Raw genomic sequence first — 21,618 nt, 5'->3', positions numbered from 1 at the left:
CGACCACTGGGGGCGCCACACCACATATACCATGAGGAGAGTCACCATTACTGGGGGACCAGCTATCCATTGCCACTTTTATAGAAGGGATAAAAAGAATATTTGCTGTGATGAAGGGTAACATAACCCCCTGAAACACGTTGGTATATATATTTATCTTTCTACCTTTCTATATGTGGATGAATAACTGGACGTAACCAACCACTTTCCGACACTTCTCGTCTTCCCGATCACAATCCTTTATCTCCTCGTACACAATGAGAATGTTTGTCGTCGTGTGATTGTGAGGTTCCTCTCGAGATGTTACTAAAGATTGGGAGACAATGGTGTTTTGATGTTCTGACATCATTCCTTGGTTTATATGGCAGTAAGAGCGATCTCCATGGTAACAGGAAGGTTCGGACAGACGTCCAGCGCCTCGTCACTTATCAGATACCACATACTAAATATTTACTCAGCGCAGCCCGGCGCACTCCATGTTCCCGAGTTTGGGTAATAATAGACGAGTGTTTGCTTCTTCCTTCCCCCAAACCACCATGTGCATCGTAGAGTTGTACAAAATTATTTTATGATTTATACTGCTGGGGTTACTCCATAATACTGTCAGCAGGAGAGGGACTGTCAGCTGGAAAGGGACTGTCAGCAGGAGAGGGACCGTCAACAGGAGAGGGACCGTCAGCAGGAGAGTGACCGTCAGCAGGAGAGTGACCGTCAGCAGGAGAGTGACCGTCAGCTGGAGAGTGACTGTCAGCAGGAGAGGGACCGTCAGCTGGAGAGTGATCGTCAGCAGGAGAGTGACTGTCAGCAGGAGAGGGACCGTCAGCAGGAGAGGGACCGTCAGTAGGAGAGTGACTGTCAGCTAGAGAGTGACCGTCAGCAGGAGAGTGACCGTCAGCAGGAGAGTGACCGTCAGCTGGAGAGGGACCATCAGTAGGAGAGTGACCGTCAGCTGGAGAGGGACCATCAGCAGGAGTGTGACCGTCAGCAGGAGAGTGACCGTCAGCTGGAGAGTGACTGACTGTCAGCAGGAGAGTGACTGTCAGCTGGAGAGTGACTGACTGTCAGCAGGAGAGTGACCGTCAGCTGGAGAGTGACTGACTGTCAGCTGGAGAGTGACCGTCAGCTGGAGAGTGACCGTCAGCTGGAAAGGGACCGTCAGCTGGAGAGTGACCGTCAGCAGGAGAGTGACCGTCAGCAGGAGAGTGACCGTCAGCTGGAGAGTGACTGACTGTCAGCAGGAGAGTGACTGACTGTCAGCAGGAGAGGGTCTGTCAGTAGTAGAGGGACGGTCAGCTGGAGAGTAGAAAGTCCTGATTGGTTGGGCTGTGAACCCAGCTCGATGCCATGTGACCAAGTCTTGGTCATGCACACAGAGAGCGGGGGGAAGAAGTGCTCAGCTGCCATTTCTCATCCTCCTCATTCTAGAGATTAGTCAGGGTCTGAACCCAGACCCCAATCAATCAAAACTTGCCAAAAGTTTTTTTTTTTTAAGTGACCGCTATCACAGACACGAGATCCGTCCATAATGAAATCTGCATGTATCATGTGTGTTTATTACTCTGCACCTTAGGGCCCTATTACACAGCCCGTTATTAGAAGTAAGCGAGTGCCGACCTGTCAGGAGGGGCTGCTCGGACAGTCTTTAGAGTGTCCGAGTAGTCCATAGAAGATAGTGGCGGCCTGCTGCCGACGCTTCTATTACACAGAGTGACGCCCAGCTGACCATCGCTAGTGGCATTGTTTTCTTTCAATATGTTGAAAGACAATGGTCAGCCAACAAGCTGCATATCAGTTGATCATTGCCTTTTAATATTTGTTATTGGCCGATAATCACTTGGTGTATTAGGGCCTTAAGACCCTTTCCCACATTGCACCCAACTGTATATGTGCCATCACTGGACCCTATAGACACGAGCCTGGATACATTACACCTCCTGCGTATAAAGCGTACACACATCATGGTTGGCTCCAGCTGGAATGGGAATCAGGCTGGTATCTGGCTGACGTGGAGCCCCCAGATTACTATGCATTTAGGTCAGAGAGACGTCCGGCACAAGAGGCATGGGGGGGGGGGGGGGGATTTATTTTGTTTGGAAGTGTCCAGTTTTAGTAAATGGATTTGCAGGTCACCGATCGTAAGAAACAATTACACAATCAGTCGACCCTGGTAACAAAACCCCCAAAGACTTGTCAAGAAGTAGCTGTGCTGGTGATGGAAGGAAGCCAACGCCGGAGAGCAGAGGCTGAGTGAATGGAGAGCAGAGGCTGAGTGAATGGAGAGCAGAGGCTGAGTGAATGGAGAGCAGAGGCTGAGTGAATGGAGAGCAGAGGCTGAGTGAATGGAGAGCAGAGGCTGAGTGAATGGAGAGCAGAGGCTGAGTGAATGGAGAGCAGAGGCTGAGTGAATGGAGAGCAGAGGCTGAGTGAATGGAGAGCGGCTGGCATTCTGCGACCGCTCTGTACAGGGAAATGTCGCTCCTTTCTTTCACCTGACGTGCCATTTGTTAGGCCTCTTGAAAATGGAGAATTCTGTGTCTTTTTGTTTCCCTGATTCTAAAAACTTCTCTGTTTCTTCTTTTTGTTGTTGTCAGGACTGAAGAATGATGGCTGCTGGGAAATTTGCCAGTTACCCTAGAAACGGGCAGACGAGCCATCCGTTCCCACTGGCATCCTCAATGGATCTTCTTAGCAGTAAATCCCCCCTCACCGCGCGGCGGGCCGATCCGTTTCAGGATGTGTGTATCCATGGCACGTTACCACGAAGGAAGAACAGAACTCCCATTAGATCCAGTGACATGTTCAGCCACATGGGAACCCTGCCACACTTCAAGTCACAGCGGCTACCTACCCACAAAATGCAGGATATCATGGAGGACCGGAGGACCATGTATCCCACCAGGTAACCTGACAATGATAGAAAGCTTATAATGTAGAGACAGCAACTAAATGCAAAGGGTCATATTAGCTCTATAAAGGGATAACATGTCTCTGGCGTCCATATGCCAAACCTGCTGACTGGGGACCATCATTGCATATGGTGACGTCCAGGATGTCTGCACCTCACTATAAATAATGATGATCCCCGGTCTAACAACACATGTCTGGAAAAGAGGCATGGGGTGTGCTGGAGTTTGGCTGGCCCAATCCTCTTGTCCTCATTGGTGATAAACCACTGCCAGAGGAGTCTGTAGGGAAGTGGGGAGCCTTGAGGAGGAGTCTGGAGAAAAGAGAGGAGCTTCGAGGAGGAGTCTGGAGAAAAGAGAGGAGCTTCGAGGAGGAGTCTGGAAGGAAGAGACGAGCCTTAAGGAAAAGTCAGGAGGATGCCGATGTGTCTAGAGGAAGACAGAGGGGTCTGAAGGAAGATGGGATCACTAGAGGATTATAGGAGCCTGGAGGAAGACATAGAGGGTGGGGGAGAGGGGAGCCTTGAGTAGTCCGGAGGGTACAGATGTGTCTAAAGGGGCACAGACAAGTCTGGAGGGTACAAAGTAGTATGGAGAAGGGCAGATGGGGTCACAAGAAGATCCCAGGACTCTGGAGAAAGACAGAGGAGTCTGGAGGGGATAGAGGTGTCCGGAGGGGATGATGGACATGATGAGGAGGATACTTCTTCCTTGAAATGTTATAGTACGGACATGAAGGAAAACTGTTAGGAAAGTTAATCGTGTTACTACTTTATTGTCAACGCTGTAACATGGCAAAGGTCATTGTTTAGCCCCGACCTTAAAGGGGTATTCCGCTCAAACATAACTTTTCAAATATAGCTGCCCATGGTAAGAAAATAACAAACAGCCTATCCTTACCTCTCTGCGCTCCCCTGGTGTCCCCCTATGGCACGTTCAGCTCCCGGATGAGACGATCCCACCTCCTCTTCTGAGATGGACTCATCGTAGGTGACAGCCCTTTCCGCCAATCGCTGCTGAGACAGGGCAGCACCGCAGCCAGTGATTGGCTGAGCAGGCTGTCATCCCAAGACAAGGTCCATCTCAAAAGTGGAGGTGGGATTGTCTCGTCCGGAACCCGACCATGCCATAGGAGGACACTGGGGGAGCCTGGAGAGGTAAGAATAGGCTGTTTATTTTCTCACCATGGACAGCTATATTTGAAAAGTTGTGTTTAAGCGGAATACTCCTTTAACATGTCCTCATACCAGAACTTTAGCAATTAACCATGACTTAAGGTGGCCATAGACCTTCCATAACACTGGACTGGCTGCCGAATCGTCCGGCAGTAGTGTAAAGTGTATGGGGGCCTTTAGTCATGGAGTTGTCCTCCATCGTCGGCCTGTAGCTGCTATGTCAGTAATACCCCCGGTGCAGGCAGCATTGAATGGCGGCATATGTGCAGATGGGACCGTGCTAACATGCGGAGATGCGGCACTACCTGCATTCTTACCATCAGCCATATGTACTTAAAGCTATAGAAGACTTCTAAGTAAATATTTGGGGGCCTGAGTGTCACAATGGCGGAGCGGCGGCCGTTCCCGGACGGCTTTACGAGCCTTTACTCACTTGTTGAATCCTCTTTGTAGAGATTTATAGGAAACAAAGGGTCTATTAGGGTTATAGGCTGACAGCAAATGGCTCCACAGCGAGCAGGTTGGTGGTGTGGGAGAGCAGGCGGAGTGCAGCTCCGGGAGCCTGTTCAGTCTAGTCTGCAGTTATTACTCCGTACATACGGTCTGTGACCAGAAGCTGAAAATACCAGATGTTATCAGTGCGGTTAGTGGAGCGTGCGCGGTTATGTCCTACATCGTGAGGTAATAGAAGGTCAAGCAGAAGGAATGTGAAAATCTACAGTGGAAAGTTCTGAAGGTCTTGTCCGGTCCAAGCAGAGTGCCGTCCGGACGATGATATAATACAGGGCAGATCTGGTCGGCTCTAGGTAGAGCGGTGATGGAGGCACGTGCCTGAATGAACTTACACCTGGTTTTGCTCATAACTGGTCGGCATTGCCACATTGTACCAGGGATGTCTGTCCATCCACTTCAACCTATAACTCTGTAGTGTTGATCCAGAAGAAGGCAGAAGCAACAGAAGCCACTTTTCCTCCCTGACTTCAAACCTGTAATATTATTACGCTCTAGTAACACATTCCGGCCCCTTGTAATCTCTTTTAGTGGGTTTACAATGACATTTTCCTCTGCATAGTTTCACTGCTGTTACAGTAAGGAATCTATAGAGAGCTCCATAGTCTCACTGCTCTTACAGTAAATAATCTATAGATAACTTCATAGTCTCACTGCTCTTACAGTAAATAATCTATAGACTATAGTCTTACAGTAATGAATCTGTAGAGAGCTCCATAGTGTCACAGCTCTTACAGTAAAGAATCTATAGGTTACTACATAGTGTCGCTGCTCTTACAGTAAAGAATCTATAGAGAGCTCCATAGTGTCACTGCTCTTACTGTAAATAATCTATAGGTTACTACATATTGTCTCTGTTACAGTAAAGAATCTATAGGTTACTACATAGTGTCACTGCTCTTACAGTAAAGAATCTATAGAGAGCTCCATAGTGTCACTGCTCTTACTGTAAATAATCTATAGGTTACTACATAGTGTCACTGTTACAGTAAAGAATTCCTTCAGTGTTGGTGCAGAAACTTCTGTTCTTGTAGATGTAGAGGATGTCTCCTTGCTATGGATCCTGAGTGTGAGTAGATCATGGAGAGATCCCTGTAGGTAGGAATGGGGAATATACTGTTGTATACTGTGCTCTGACCAGAGCCCTAAAGAGTTTTGCACAATTCCTCGTGTTCTGCCACTAACCTCTATATAGCTATAAGTCCTCGCACGTTCCTCATCGGACAGACTGATGTGACTGGGAAAGCCCAGGATGGGATGGTGCATGCGGAGTAGGCGGCTGCCTAGGGCGCCATGGAAGGTGGGGCACACCACCTTTATAACGTGTCAGAAATAGGGTACACGTGACCTTTACGAGGAATCGCTCCGTGATGGTTCTTGGCAGAATGAAGCCTGATCTCTTATTTGGTGGAGCTGAGCTTATAGGGTCCTAACACAAAACGGGAGGAGGGTCCGGGCTCAGGAATATAGACCCATCCCTCCAGAGACAGCGCCACTCCTGCCCTCGGGATACATGTGGTACTGCAGCAGGGATTCACTTCATCCACTGAAAGTTGACATGCGGAAGGCGTTGTGGTCACTGGTGGATTCCTCATCACTCCATGTGAGATCCCAGGACCCCCGACCCCTCTGTTCAGTTATTATGAAGACAGTCGGAGGAGTTTCTCTCTTTACTGCTTTATATTAATTTGTATGTATTAGCGCAGACATGATGCCACATGTGAGCCTGCAGGGTGTGTGAGACCAAAACACCAACATACAGTATATATATATATATATATATATATATATATATATGACGCATACTGTCTGCAATATATGCTAAACTACAAATACCCAATGTAATATAACAAAATACAGGAACGTAACTATTAATTAACCACATGTTATACAGATTTATATACGGTAGTTATAATTTACTTCTATTTAGAAATCTCCAGTCTTCCAGTGCTTATCAGCTGCTGTATGTCCTGCAGGAAGTGGTGTATTCTCTCCAGTCTGACACAGTGCTCTCTGCTGCCACCTCTGTCCATGTCAGGAACTGTCCAGAGCAGCAGCAAATCCCCATAGAAAACCTGGAGAGAATATACCACTTCCTGCAGGACATACAGCAGCTGATAAGTACTGGAAGACTGGAGATTTTTGAATAGACGTAAATCACAAATCTGTATAACTTTCTGACATCAGTTGATGTGAAATATTTTTTTTTATAGAGTACCTATATCAGTGCTATAGTACATGCAGTCTCAGGTAGAAGGGTCATACATAACGCTGACACAACCCTGACCACTTCTGTACTATTTGTCATAGATTTTTTTGTAGATTTTCGGATGCGGATTACACCTCATACGTACATGCAATCACCGGTTACATAACTGCACTATTCCCTGCAGCCCGGACACACTGCGCAGCTCTCGGCATGGTCAGGTCCGGTCACTGCCGTCCTCTTGCGGTTTGTGAGTATTTTTTGGCACTTTGAGGAGTGTTCACAGATCTGCGATGTGCGTTACATCAGCGGCCTGGAAGCCGTGCAGGACAGTGGCCGCCCATAAACACCTCGTTTGGTTACGTTGTATTCCGTAACATCCGCAATCTGCCTGGTGAGGTGGGGACTGATCTCCTGGCGGACGGCGCTCCATCAGACACGCGGTTTGTCCCAGTGTTTATGTTCTCATGGTGAAATTGATGTATGTGTATTAAATACAATGTACAACGTCCTAAAGCCGCACATGAGATTATTGTACTGGGACATGAAGCCCAGGCCAGAACTGTACATGTCTCTTTATAAATTGGCGCAGGATGTTATAGGATTAACCGCGCCAGCTACATGATGGCTATGGGGCCCCAATGGTGTGAGACATTAACTTTCACAGCATATCGCTGATCTCCAGGCGCCATCACAAGGAGAAGCCATCTACCCCACAGATGCCAAGACTCGGAGGACAGAGAATGGGCCGCCCTGTGTGACGCCGTGCCATGCCGAGCGACGTCTACAGCCAGTGATTCACCGGGAATGAATTCAAAGAGGAACCATAGAATCACATTTATTCACTCAAATAGAATCAACTCAAAGGGCTTTTTTTGGTGACTCAGATTAACGTTCCTTTAACGTTTTCTTAAAGGACCAGAGTTTTTTACTTCATAATTAGATTGGTAAATGAGAACAGCAAAGAGATCGCTGGGAAGAGAAAAGACAACAATGGGAGGTATGGATTCAAAGAGGTTGTTCCCCCGGAGTAGTCTCCGTTAGCAATGGCTGATGCGAGGAGGGGTGGAAAACACTAATCACAGAGAATGGAGTGACAGCCGCTATGGATATTTGTACCTTATAGTGTCCACTGTTATTACATGCAGAAGAGTCCGCGGAGCATCATTCATGAGTCTCAAAACACAAGAATGGCCAGATATCCCTCCAGGGAAGGAAAACTAAGGGCCCTATTCCACCGGACGATTATCGTTCAAATTATCGTTAAATCGTTCGAATCTAAACGATAATCGTTCGGTTGAAATGCAGTAACGATTAACGACCGAACGAGAAATCGTTGATCGCTTTATAAGACCTGGACCTATTTTTATCGTTGCTCGTTCGCAAAACGTTCGCAAATCGTTCGCATTGAATAAGACATCGTTCGGTCGTTCGCAATAGATACGAACGCAATAGCGAAGAAATACGGAAGAAGAAACGATCGCAATTACGATCATAAGTAACGATTATCGTTCCATGGAAATGAGTGAACGTTTTCAGGTCTTTCGCAATAGCGGTCGTTTGAGATCGTTAATCGTTAACGATTATGCTAACGATAATCGTCCGGTGGAATAGGGCCCTAAGCAAAGGGGTGGCCCCTGTGAGGAGACCACCAAACCAAACATGATAGGTGGCCCATTAGGTTAATATCCAACTCAGAGTCTAGGGATATGACAAAGGAAAAACCAAAGCCAGGTATCCATCCACTGACAGCTGTTTCAAGATCAGTGATGGTTTTGTTTGAGTGATTGTACAAGGCATCGGAGTCCTTCTCCACACTGATGAGGAACAACACCCCGACAAGACCCCTGTCTGTAAATTTTGGTATTTTCCTTGTCATGTCCTTAGACTTATAACCGAGTTGGATATTGACTTAATGGGCCACCTATCATGGTGGTGTTGATGGTCTCTTCACAGGAGCCACCCCTTTGCTTGGTTTTACGTCACTGGAGGAATATCTGTTAATTCCTGTGTTTTAAGACTCCTAACTGAGGCGCCGGTGACTTTTTTTTACTTTCCAAGGGGTGATGCACCAAGGTTTTCACTGTGTGAACGCTTTAACAAGTGCACCACAGGGTCTTCTTTAGTTGGTCACCTCGAGAATTTGGTAAGAAAAAGAGGCCCACCGCCCCCAGTGTGACCATATACCTTCCCTTCTGTGAATCAATGAAGCCGCGTCACAGTGGGGAGGGGATATCATCACACTGGGAGGGCGGTGGGACGGCAAAAGAATGGCGCTGAGCATGTAAAAAAAAAATTGTGGCCATGCTGGGCTAAAAATGTGTCCTGACCTTCTGCAATCCTGGGCCACTATTCTTTTGATGGTACCTAGTCCTCTTGCCCACCATTTACTTGTTTTAGTATTGACTCAAGGAAGTACCCACTCAGCCAATCACTGGCCATTGCGGTTACTAATTTCAGCCAGTGATTGGCTGAGCAGATACTTCCTAGTGTTGAGACCGAGACCAAGAATTGGTGCTGAGTAAGAGGACTGGACACTATGAGCAGCAGCAGGTGAGTACTATCCCCGCAGCAGATATTGAGTCTTATATTTATGCTCCGGTCCCAGAATCTGGCATCAGTCAGTATTACCTGATGTGTTATAGGCTAGTGAAGCAGATATAAACCCCTAGAGATGTTTTCTCTAACGCACTCCTCATCGTTCCATCACCAAATCCATGTCAAGCATTATGAATACACCGACATATTTTCGAGAAGTATGAAAGGTGTTTGAGTCATGAAGTTCCAGGCAGGTGCAATGTGGAATTTCTCCATAAATATGTTGATACAGTGATGGCTTATCCTCCAGGCTGATGGATTCACGGCGGCGTGCTACATACCGCCTCAGCGATGAAACTATTTACGAGATATCTCAGAGTTACTGAGCCATCGGAGAGTCTATTTGAACAAGGGAATCCAGGTCTTCTTAATGCAACAATCTTCAGGTTTGGAATGCCTAAGCCGTGAGTAAGTCTGTGGTCTCTTCTCCGCAGATATTTGGAATTGTTTGACTTCAGGACCATTCATATATTGTACAATAGTTATGGAGGCGGATTCCAGTAACATGAACACAAAGCGATGGTTGCCCCGGGGCGAGCGATAAAACTGCTGCATTGGTTTATTAAATATCTTGTTTTGTTCCATGCAGAGTTACACAGAGAGATGATTATTGGCTTTTGGGCCCCGGGTGGCGGTATTTCTGACACAGCACAGGGTGTGAACTTTTTTATGTTGCTGTGGTGTATTGTGAGTGTGCCACGTGCCATTCGTAAGAAGTGTGAACACCAGCTATGAAAGTGCATAAGGATGGACCAACTCTATAAAGAAGAGCAGATCACCTCCATGATGACCCAGGGGGCTACCACACGTGTGATCCCTAATGTGTATCAGTGATCAGTGATTCCTAATGTGTATGGGGCTCTGGAGCAGACAGACAGTAACTGCTCCTCTGATAACTGAGGTTTAACGGCAGAAAAGGCTACAGTATTCTGGCAGTATCGGGATTGGACTCTGCTGATCGGTAAAGGGTTGTCTCCTCTGCTGGTTGGTAAAGGGCTGTCTTCTCTGCTAGATGGTAAAGGGCTGTCTTCTCTGCCGCTCGGTAAAGGGCTGTCTCCTCTGCTGGATGGTAAAGGGCTGTCTTCTCTGCCGCTCGGTAAAGGGCTGTCTCCTCTGCTGGATGGTAAAGGGCTGTCTTCTCCGCTGGTTGATAAATGATTATCTTCTATACTGATCAGTAAAGGGCTGTCTTCTCTAATGATCGGTAAAGGGCTGTCTTCTCTGCTGGTTGGTAAAGGGTTGTCTTCTCTGCTGGTTGGTAAAGGGTTGTCTTCTCTGCTGGTTGGTAAAGGGCTGTCTTCTCTGATGATCGGTAAAGGGCTGTCTTTTCTGATGATAGGTAAAGGGCTGTCTTTTCTGATGATAGGTAAAGGGCTGTCTTCTCTGCTGGTTGATAAATGATTATCTTCTATACTGATCGGTAAAGGGCTGTCTCCTCTGCTGGTTGGTAAAACGTTGTCTTCCACACTGATTGGTAAAGGGTTGTCTTCTCTACCAATTGGTAAAGGGCTGTCTTCTCTGCTGGTTGATAAATGATTATCTTCTATACTGATCAGTAAAGGGCTGTCTCCTCTGCTGGTTGGTAAAACGTTGTCTTCCACACTGATTGGTAAAGGGTTGTCTTCTCCCATAAGTCCTGTTTTCCGCTTTATGGAATGAATGGATGTCGGTGTGTGAAGAGAAAAATCAGAGAACCCCCTGCAGGCATAGCTGGAAGAATACAGGCCGATGGTGGCAGCGTTATGGTCTGGGGGATGTCCCTGTGATATTTTCTGTGCCTCTCATTCATGTTGTGGTGTTCTAAGCCGATGCGCCCATCCCTGCAGATCACGTACACCTGTACATGCCAATTGTTTCCTCTGGGGTGGATGACATCTACCAGCAAGACAATGCGACATATCGGCTAGAAATGTCCAACATTGGTTGAAAAATCAGTAGTACCATGACCTCTATTTACACAGACCTGAACCAAACGTAGCACCTCTGGGACCCCCTGGATGGTGGTGGTTCTATGGACCCTCCAGCAGCTGGGTGATAGCTGGGACACCTACTAGGACCTTGTAGAGTCATTTTGGGCCCGTCTGGCTCCTGTACTCTCTGTATCCGGTACACTGGGTATTAGCTGCTGGTCAGAATATTTTTACTCCGCTGTTTATTGAACTTTTAATGTAACTGTGGGGTCTTTGAGCTTCTCCATCTTCCCTTATGCTGTGGGTGTAGTTTCCCTTTAAGTGAGTCCATGGTTATTATCTCCGCATTTTCCATGGTCCATTGTAGCCGACATCCATAACCAGCGGCCGTCAACAGCTGCAGATTCTGTCTCATTCATTCACGTTGGAGCTGTAGAAGTCACGGTCGCCCGTCAGGACAGATATCATTTCCAGAGACATGTATACACTTTTCCTTGAGCGGACGACACGTAATCTGTCCCCGGGGTCGATCTTGGGGCACCACTAGCTTGTTTACCAGACGTCCTGGTGCACATTTTGGGGACATTGTTAGAATTTTTGCACTTTCTATATTGGCCCAGAATGTCGCCTCACCCTGGACCTGAAATAACAAGATCTAGTATGTGAAATGCGGCAGATCCCACCCACCAGAGAAAGCTATGTCACCACCAGCAGCCCCTTTAAAAATGGCAACTGTTCCAGCTGTATATACATGCCAGGGCCGCGGCGTTTGATGGCTGTGGGGTAATGTGCGACACTTGTGGGGCTGCAGGCGGATTGTGCCAAATGCAGATTCTTGGTCACAACTGGGAGACATTTTCTGCTGTTTGAAGAGGTATCTGAGGAGGAATGACAAAGCGGACATAGAAGACACTTCCGACAACCCTCCATGGCTGTCTCTCTGATCTGACGCCACTTTCACTGGAACAAAGCCTGTCCTGTGCAGCCTTCCTGGGAGACACATGGGAAGACCCTTCGCTAGAGCTCACTATTATGGTGGGATTATTGCTATACGTTAGTGAATACACGCACTGGTTATATTCTCCATATTACACACGTTAGGTGGTCCATGGTCAAACATAAAAAGATGGAAGCATAAAAGACAATCTGTTATCACGACCCCCCCCCCCCCCCCCCCCCCCACCCGCGATATGACTTTCACTCCCCTCCAAACCAGCAGATGGTCCGCACTATAATTCCTGCATCCCCCAGACTCCTTGGCTTGGGGAGATAAGATGGCGGACTCCTAGATGCCTCCTTACATACACGGTGTACAGCGGGGAGGGGTAGTGACATCACTGGTATATATGGCCCATAAATCCACAAATTATAGTGATTCATAGTGAAAGCTAAGGAGAGGGCAAGGGCAACCCAAAAAGTGGTGGGGGTCCAGCGGCTGATACCCCCACAGGTCATGAGAGAAGAGGAACATATCCAATCAATTTAATGGATGTAGCCAGAGCTCCATAGATTAGCAGGACACTGGACCTCCATTCTTGGGATTAGTGGGGGTCCCAGCGGTCAGACCCCCACCAATCAGCTTGTTATCCTTCATCCTGTGGGTAGGGGATGATTTATATCCCTTAAAGACAGGGGCGCACAACTATGTCAGTCTACACTAATGGTTTAAAGAGCAATCCTTCTCACAGTCCAGTTCCTCACTCTCGTAGATTGATGTTATCAGCTTCACATTCCTACTTTACTGCATAAATTATTAGAATGTCTACAAAGAGATCAGCTGATCCCTGGGATATTTGGATTGGGGACGATTTCATTGGTCCTTAAAGGGGAACTCCAGCTAAAAAAAAATCTTTAAAATTAACTGGTGTCAAAAAGTTATTACAGCATCAGCTCTTTTATAGAAGGTTTCTTTATCTGCTGACATTACATTTAAAGGGGTACTCCAGCCAAGTCTTTTTTCTTTCAAAGCAACTGGTGTCAAAAAGTTATATAGATTTGTAATTTGCTTCTATTTAAAAATCTCCAGTCTTTCAGTACTTATCAGCTGCTGTATGTCCTGCAGGAAGTGGTGTATTGTCTCCAGTCTGACACAGTGCTCTCTGCTGCCACCTCTGTCCATGTCAGAAACTGTCCAGAGCAGGAGAGGTTTTCTATGGGGATTTGCTGCTGCTCTGGACAGTTCTGAGAGCTGATGCTGTAATGGACGTGGCTGGAAGATAATGTTCCTCAAGGTTCTCAGAGCTGGAGATCTGACATAATGAACATTGGGGGGGGGGGGGGGGGGGGCGCTTCCTGTCACTAATACTTTTAGCAGTCACTGTGGTCACGGAGCCCCAGGCCGAGAAGCTATAGATAGTCATCTGTATAATACTCCTCTGTCACACACTTCTTTTGTCTGATGTTTAGAAGGTGCCATGTGTTTTTTTTCATGCACATTTAGTGTCTTATAGTCATAGTGATGGAGAATGACCCCCAGACGCTGCTGTACATAGTGATAGTGATGGAGAATGACCCCCAGACGCTGCTGTACATAGTGATAGTGATGGAGAATGATCCCCAGACACTGCTGTACATAGTGATGGAGAATGATCCCCAGACACTGCTGTACATAGTGATGGAGAATGATCCCCAGACACTGCTGTACATAGTGATGGAGAATGACCCCCAGACACTGCTGTACATAGTGATAGTGATGGAGAATGATCCCCAGACACTGCTGTACATAGTGATGGAGAATGACCCCCAGACACTGCTGTACATAGTGATAGTGATGGAGAATGATCCCCAGACACTGCTGTACATAGTGATGGAGAATGACCCCCAGACACTGCTGTACATAGTGATAGTGATAGAGAATGACCCCCAGACACTGCTGTACATAGTGATAGTGATAGAGAATGACCCCCAGACACTGCTGTACATAGTGATGGAGAATGACCCCCAGACACTGCTGTACATAGTGATAGTGATAGAGAATGACCCCCAGACACTGCTGTACATAGTGATAGTGATAGAGAATGACCCCCAGACACTGCTGTACATAGTGATGGAGAATGACCCCCAGACACTGCTGTACATAGTGATAGTGATAGAGAATGACCCCCAGACGCTGCTGTACATAGTGATGGAGAATGACCCCCAGACACTTCTGTACATAGTGATGAAGAATGACCCCCAGACGCTGCTGTACATAGTGATAGTGATGGAGAATGACCCCCAGACACTGCTGTACATAGTGATGGAGAATGACCCCCAGACACTTCTGTACATAGTGATGAAGAATGACCCCCAGACACTGCTGTACATAGTGATGGAGAATGACCCCCAGACACTGCTGTACATAGTGATGGAGAATGACCCCCAGATACTGCTGTACATAGTAACGGAGAATGACCCCCGGACGCTGCTGTACATAGTGATGGAGAATGACCCCCGAGCGCTGTGGTACATAGTCATTAAAGTGATACTGTCAACCACCCCCTTACACTTACTTAATTGTATTGGTGGGCAGTGTCACCTGGGCGGGGCTTCATGGTAGTTGGGCCACTCTCCCCGCCCAGGTGACTCTGTCCACTAAGGATATAAAGCAATTTTAGAGCAGGAAGAAGAGACAGAGCGATGTTATACAGGTGTATATGGAGTGTGCAGCTTGTGGCTGGTGCGGAGAACCACACAGAGTATGGGGGAGGGGGACAGGGTCACTTTAAGACATTTCACTACAGACTTTAAACATTTGGCTGCAGTCTTGCTGGGAAGAAACATGCAGCAAAAACAAAACGCATCAAACGCAGCGTGTGAACCCAGGTGTAGGGAGACGAAAGGTTAAGTGTCCTCCAAGTGACTTCACCTATGACCCCGGACACATGGTACATTGGTTTGCAGCATTTACTTTACTCCACCTCATAGGACCGGCGCCCTTTATTCTCCTATTCTCTTCTTTCTACATCTTCTTTCATCTTCTTTTAAAAATTTCATATGGTTTCCAAATCGTCATTAAATGTGGCACCTTACTGTGTAGACCGCACCTTACCGTGTAGACTGCACCTTACCTTTAGACTGCACCTTACCGTGTAGACTGCACCTTACCTTGTAGACTGCACCTTACCGTGTAGACGGCACCTTACCGTGTAGACGGCACCGTACCGTGTAGACTGCAACTTTCCGTGAAGACTGCAACTTACCATGTAGACCGCACCTTACCGTGTAGACGGCAATTTACCGTGTAGACGGCAACTTACTGTGTAGACTGCACCTCACCGTGAAGACTGCAATTTACCATGTAGGCTGCACCTTATCATGTAGACCGCACCTTATCATGTAGACCGCACCTCACCATGTAGGCCGCACCTCACCATGTAGACCGCACCTCACCATGTAGGCCGCACCTTACCATGTAGGCCGCACCTTACCTTGTAGACCGCACCTTACCATGTAGGCCGCACCTCACCATGTAGACCGCACCTCACCATGTAGACCGCACCTTACCATGTAGACCGCACCTTACCATGTAGACCGCACCTTACCGTGTAGACTACACTTTACCATGAAGACGGTGCTTTACCGTGTAGACTGCACCTTACCATGAAGACGGTGCTTTACCTTGTAGACTGCACCTTAACGTGTAGACTGCACCTTAACGTGTAGACTGCACCTTACCATTTAGACTGCACCTTACCGTGTAGACCGCACCTTACCGTGTAGACTGCACCTTACCGTGTAGACTGCACCTTACCGTGTCTCTGATTTAGATGTGAATATTAGACCATACAGAGTTGAAGTTCCTCTTTTACTTCTCCAGGAAATCTATGACAAAAATCGTTATATCATTAAAATCATTGTTAATTGTTCGCTAATCGTTTGCTGTAATTCCACATTCATTCACTAATCGGTCAATGATTTTGGTGTCGGCACAAATGTATGATGGACAATTTCACGTTGGCCGTTTGATCGTTGCTGCATTTACACCAAACAATTATTGTTTAAATTTGAACGATATATCGATAATTCGCACAGTAATCGTCCCGTGTAATAGGGCCCTAAGTGTACGTAGAGCCATATCACATTCTAATATTCAGACTCAGTCCTGTATTACACAGTGAGCACAAAGGTGTGGACAGACATTGTGTAATACTTCATTTCCCCTGTGGTGGCGCTGCAGGGAAACTGAACAACTAATCCCAGGTTTCCCACTGATTGATACTGATCATTGGGTGTCCCAGCGGGGGAACGATTTATCATCTGCTTATTGCTAGGCTAATAGACTCAGTAAGGGGGCGATGATCTGTGAGCTTGGTTCTCATTTACAGAGTGTCGGACCGTGTAGGGCCCTTATTCTTAAAGGTGTCAACCAGTTGGTGGGATGTGGTAGAAGGCCGTAATATAAATGCCTTACCTGTAGATCTGAGCCGTAATAATCCCCCATATATTGACGGCAGCAATTGTGTGCATCCGTTTTGATCCGTTTTTCCATTGACTTCCAGTAAAAAATGGTTAAAAACTCATCTGTTATTTTTAAACGTACAAAAAAAGTGGTCGACACACAAAACGTACACAAAAACGTGGTTGACACGCAAAACGTACACAAAAACGTGGTTAACCACGCTAAAAAAAAAGTGTTTTGATCTGTTTTTTTTTTTTAAATAATGGAAGGTAATTGAAAAACTGATCAAAACGGATGCTACAAATGTTGCCATTTTTCCATTCATTTTTTCATCAGGTTTTTTTTTGTAAAAACTGATAAAAAACATAGTGTGGCCCGAACCTAAGTGATATATATTTCATTCCTCTGACTTTGCCCCCACTTGAGGAATTCCCTTTGTTGGCAGCTATGTGAGATTTTATTATTATTACTATTCCGCGAGGGGCCGAGAACTTGGGAAACTGCAGAAAATGTCACCTCCATTGTGAAGTTCTTTAGCGCGGGCGAGCACATTGTGGCTCGTAAACCTGAGGCTTTTGTAGTCTGGAGGAGACAAAAAGCCGCATCTGAAAAGTGTGTGAAAATCTCTCCTCCTGACCCCCGGGGGTCTGACACAAAGGAGGCCAATGCATCTTCCCAGACTCCTTTTGTTCCTGGCTGACAAAGTGTTAAATCTCTGTATAGATGTGAACATTGATAGGGACCCGGTAGCCATGTCGTCCCCTCCTGCACTTTTACTCTAGGACAGACATGTCCTGACTATAATCTGCGTCTCGGCATGAGAAATCCACCGTGACACAGGGCCGATAGTCATAACACCTCCGTGACTCCATCCCCATCCTCTCCGGGCTCCACATATAGGACTCCGCAGAGCGAGGTTATCCCCATCCTCTCCGGGAACCACATGTAGGACTCCGCGGAGTGAGGTTATCCCCATCCTCTTCACACATGGGACTCCACGGAGTGAGGTTATCCCCATCCTCTCCGGGCTCCACACATGGGACTCCGCAGAGTGAGGTTATCCCCATCCTCTTCACACATGGGACTCCGCGGAGTGAGGTTATCCCCATCCTCTCCGGGCTCCACACATGGGACTCCGCAGAGTGAGGTTATCCCCATCCTCTTCACACATGGGACTCCGCGGAGTGAGGTTATCCCCATCCTCTTCACACATGGGACTCCGCAGAGTGAGGTTATCCCCATCCTCTTCACACATGGGACTCCATGGAGTGAGGTTATCCCCATCCTCTCCGGCTCCACACATGGGACTCCGCGGATTGAGGTTATCCTCTCCGGGCTCCACACATGGGACTCCGCGGAGTGAAGTTATCCCCATCCTCTTCACACATGGGACTCCGCGGAGTGAGGTTATCCCCATCCTCTTCACATATGGGACTCCGCGGAGTGAGGTTATCCCCATCCTCTTCACACATGGGACTCCATGTCCCCATACTCTCCGGGCTCCACACATGGGACTCCGCGGAGTGAGGTTATCCCCATCCTCTTCACACATGGGTCTCTGTGGAGTGAGGTTAACCCCTATCCCACACATGGGATTGAGGGGTGAGGTTATCCCCATCCTCTCTGGGCTCCACCCATGGGACTCCGTGGAGTGACTCCATCCCCATCCTCTCCGGGCTCCACACATGGGTCACTGCGGAGTGAGGTTAACCCCTATCCTCTCTGGGCTCCACACATGGGTCACTGCGGAGTGAGGTTATCCGAGACGTCTTGTGTATCTTATACATGCCGGAGTAATGGGGTGCAGGAACCCTCCGCGTCTCAGCCGCAGCTCGGGGCTTAGATCTCCGTATCGTGCCAGTGCGGCCGGATTTCACTAGGATGATTTTCCATTCTATGTAAATCTTAAGAATTTGATTCAGATGATGGGATTCCGGGGGATTGACCGTTTCGAGGCCTTGTGGTCGCTGACACATAGTTTCCTGATGTCGTATTCTAACACTTTCCTTTTCTCTTTTGTTTTATTCTCCTTTTTTTGGTAAGGATTTCATGGTCTTGTCCTTGGCTGATTGGGGTCACGATTTAAAGGGAATCCATCAAGTTAAAAGTGACGCCCAATCTACCGGCACCATGTTATAGAGCAGGAGGAGAGGAGCGGATTGATCTATAGTTTCATGGGGAAAGAGTCCATGTAACTTGTAATACGTCCTGTGGGGGGTCCTACTCAGGGATTGACAGCTATCAATCCCTGATAGGACCACCCACTGGGCACCAAAGCCCAGAATGAATAAATTACAAGTTCTACTGCATTTTCCTTTACAAATTTGCTGTTGCTCTGGACAGTTCCTGACATGGACAGAGGTGGCAGCAGAGAGCACTGTGTCAGACTGGAGAGAATACACCACTTCCTGTAGGGCATACAGCAGCTGATAAGTACTGGAAGACCAGAGATTTTTAACTAGAAATAAATTACAAATCTGTATACCTTTCTGACACCCCTTTAAGGCAGCGGTGTGGGAGATTCCAGGGGACTGATGACTCTTTGTAGCTTCCGTATTGTTGTTCCTTGAGGTTATTACATAGTTCCTTCTCAATGTTCTCCCTAATGGAAACTATAAACAATACAATTCTCGGGGTGGAGTTGAGCCACGTGAGTGGTCGGAGTGGTGTCTCATAGCCCTATGATCTCAGCACCTCGTATCCGGAGAAGCAGTGACTGTCCCCCACATGACCTGTACATAGAAAAGGTGAAATGAGACAGTCTGCAGGTGCACAGCTCATGGATTGGACTTTACTGGCCAGGTGATGTCCTATTGACTGTAAACTGGCAGTCACATGACCCGGAGGCGGCCATTTTGAACTAATGATAATTAGGTTTGTTCGGTTCATTAAGTAAAGATGAAGAAACTCTGTGTCTTACTGGTAGCTGCAGGACACACAAGCGGCACACCTCGAACCACATCAAACAATGCAGAGCGTTCTGTTTTGGCGTCGTGTACGGACGGCAAAGCCAAGAAAATATTGTGATAAGAATACAGTGAAGCTACGGATGAGGAAAATCTGCGGGAACCTGCTAAGCCTCATCCACACATCCCGATCCGGGATCACTGTCAGTAAAAGGACTCGTGGATGTAAGTGTAGTCATCCAGATGTGAATTCTGCTAAAACTTAGGACCCGCGGTTATACCGTCCATAGCAGAATAATGATCAAGTCTCTGGTGGTCGGGGGGCAGATAATTATGATCACATCTCTAGTAGTCCAGAGCAGTTACATTTTTACACGTTCCATTCTCATATTGCTCCAGGGGGTCTCATCCTCATCCTACAGAGTCCTGAGTATTGTTGAGCGGAATTGCGAACTGTTCAAGTTCTGCAACATTCTCCAAACCCGAGTGCTCAGCATTTAAGTCCCACTGGCTGGAAAAGTTAGATACAGCCCTAGGGAGTCCTGGAAACCAAGGATACAACCATAGGCCACATCCAGCTTCTCCAGCCACCGGGAGCCAAATGCCAAGCATTGCTGACCCTGAACGCTAGTCCGGAGCAATTACCTAATTTTCTACTCTCCACAGCCCACCCTGCCCACAGCTTTACTGGCCTCCTGGTGCCCCTCTGATATACATGTATTCCCGAAAAAGTCATGAACCACCACAGACCTTCCCTTTTGGCCAGAAGACACCTACAAGGGTTAAGAATCCATGGCCACCCCTCAAGAGGAAAGCATCTTGCTTCTGTCTGACCTGCAACCCAGTTGTCTACCAAGGAGCCCTAAACTGAGGTTAGCCTCCTTGGATGGAGGGCAGAGGTCGTGACCTCCGCTCTCCAGCCAAGGAGGCCAACCTCAGTTTAGGTCTCTTTAGTAGACAACTTTTCATGGCTGTTGCCCCTCCAGTTGAGTTGATGCACTTGGCTCTTATTCCGAGAACTCGGAGGCACTGACCTAGCGGAGTGCTGCCATATTCTTCTCATTCCACATTTCCTGATAGGAGGATATTGGGGGTTCTGTACGACCGCAGAGAGTTCATGTCTGTAACCCCGAGTGCAGGGAGCAGTGAAGGGGCTGCCAGCAGCAATGTATACCAGATTGTCAGGGACCCCCCACCCCCCGGCTCATTGGCAGCTATAACCATCCGGGGCCGCAGAGTATGTTGGCGCTATATCAGTAATGTCATAGAATTACACAAACAGGACGTTCTAGGCTGAGATTTTGAGTCTGATGATAAGACGACATTGTGTCCCTTGTGGCTGATGATATATATAGTAACTTTAATGGGGACGCATCGGCCTTGGATTCTGGAACGCGGCGTAATGAGTAACAATGTAACGGGGGACGCTCTCCCTCATTCTGATTGGCAAACTTCTCCTCCTCTTCTTCTTCTTCTTCTCTTCTTCTTCTTCTTTGCTCGTCTCTTTCCGCCGCTCATTGACACTTGTTTGCTTTTTGTTTTAGGGACCATCAGTCTCCGGATTGTGCGATGGAATACGTAAAGGTAAGATGGCACCAGGACGCGATGAATTGTGACCGCTATGTACTAAACGTGACACACGTCTTCTGTCATCTGTAACACTTACTATCCGCTTTGGTTATTAAATACGTCAGAGAGGCTTCCTATGGGGATATAATGCTCCCTATATAGAAATCATACAAAAGCTTCTGTAATAGAATATCACAAAGCCGGCAAAACCAATGCAAAAAGTATCAAAGCGTCACCTGTGCCGCAACGCTGGAATGTAAAGCAGTGTGTAATTCTGTATCATAGAGCAATACAGATGTGTATATACCTGTGTATCATACTGGGTGTATATACCATATCATACTGGGTGTGTGTACCATATCATACTGGGTGTGTGTACCATATCATACTGGGTGTATACACCATATCATACTGGGTGTATATACCATATCATACTGTGTATATACCTGTGTATCATACTG

At 47.3% G+C, this 21,618-nt stretch overlaps 2 protein-coding genes across 4 annotated transcripts in view; both read left to right on the top strand.

Moving 5' to 3' along the window:
• Nucleotides 1-21,618, top strand: part of BCAR3 (BCAR3 adaptor protein, NSP family member) — a 133,210-nt gene that overhangs the window by 66,105 nt on the left and 45,487 nt on the right. For all 3 annotated transcript variants that reach the window (XM_069967705.1, XM_069967706.1, XM_069967704.1), the window contains 2 exons: nucleotides 2,592-2,899; nucleotides 21,133-21,172. In XM_069967705.1, the coding sequence (XP_069823806.1) occupies nucleotides 2,601-2,899; nucleotides 21,133-21,172 (339 nt within the window). In that variant the 5' untranslated portion in view covers nucleotides 2,592-2,600. The remainder of the gene's footprint in view (nucleotides 1-2,591; nucleotides 2,900-21,132; nucleotides 21,173-21,618) is intronic.
• LOC138789384 (RNA-binding protein 25-like) lies at nucleotides 362-1,228 on the top strand. Its single transcript, XM_069967994.1, has 3 exons — nucleotides 362-367; nucleotides 611-840; nucleotides 1,069-1,228. Exons 1-3 carry the CDS (start codon nucleotides 362-364, stop codon nucleotides 1,226-1,228), a joined length of 396 nt encoding a protein of 131 aa, XP_069824095.1.

Source organism: Dendropsophus ebraccatus, chromosome 4, assembly GCF_027789765.1.
Source record: "Dendropsophus ebraccatus isolate aDenEbr1 chromosome 4, aDenEbr1.pat, whole genome shotgun sequence".
In the NCBI taxonomy this organism is placed as follows: Eukaryota; Metazoa; Chordata; class Amphibia; order Anura; family Hylidae; genus Dendropsophus; species Dendropsophus ebraccatus.
This window is presented reverse-complemented; position numbering and strand designations above follow the sequence as displayed.

Excerpts from the sequence above, each read along its gene's own strand:
- LOC138789384 (XM_069967994.1), top strand. Across the intron at positions 841-1,068 it reads CAGCAGGAGAGGGACCGTCA|GAGAGTGACCGTCAGCTGGA; the intron begins GTAGGAGAGTGA and ends GACTGTCAGCAG.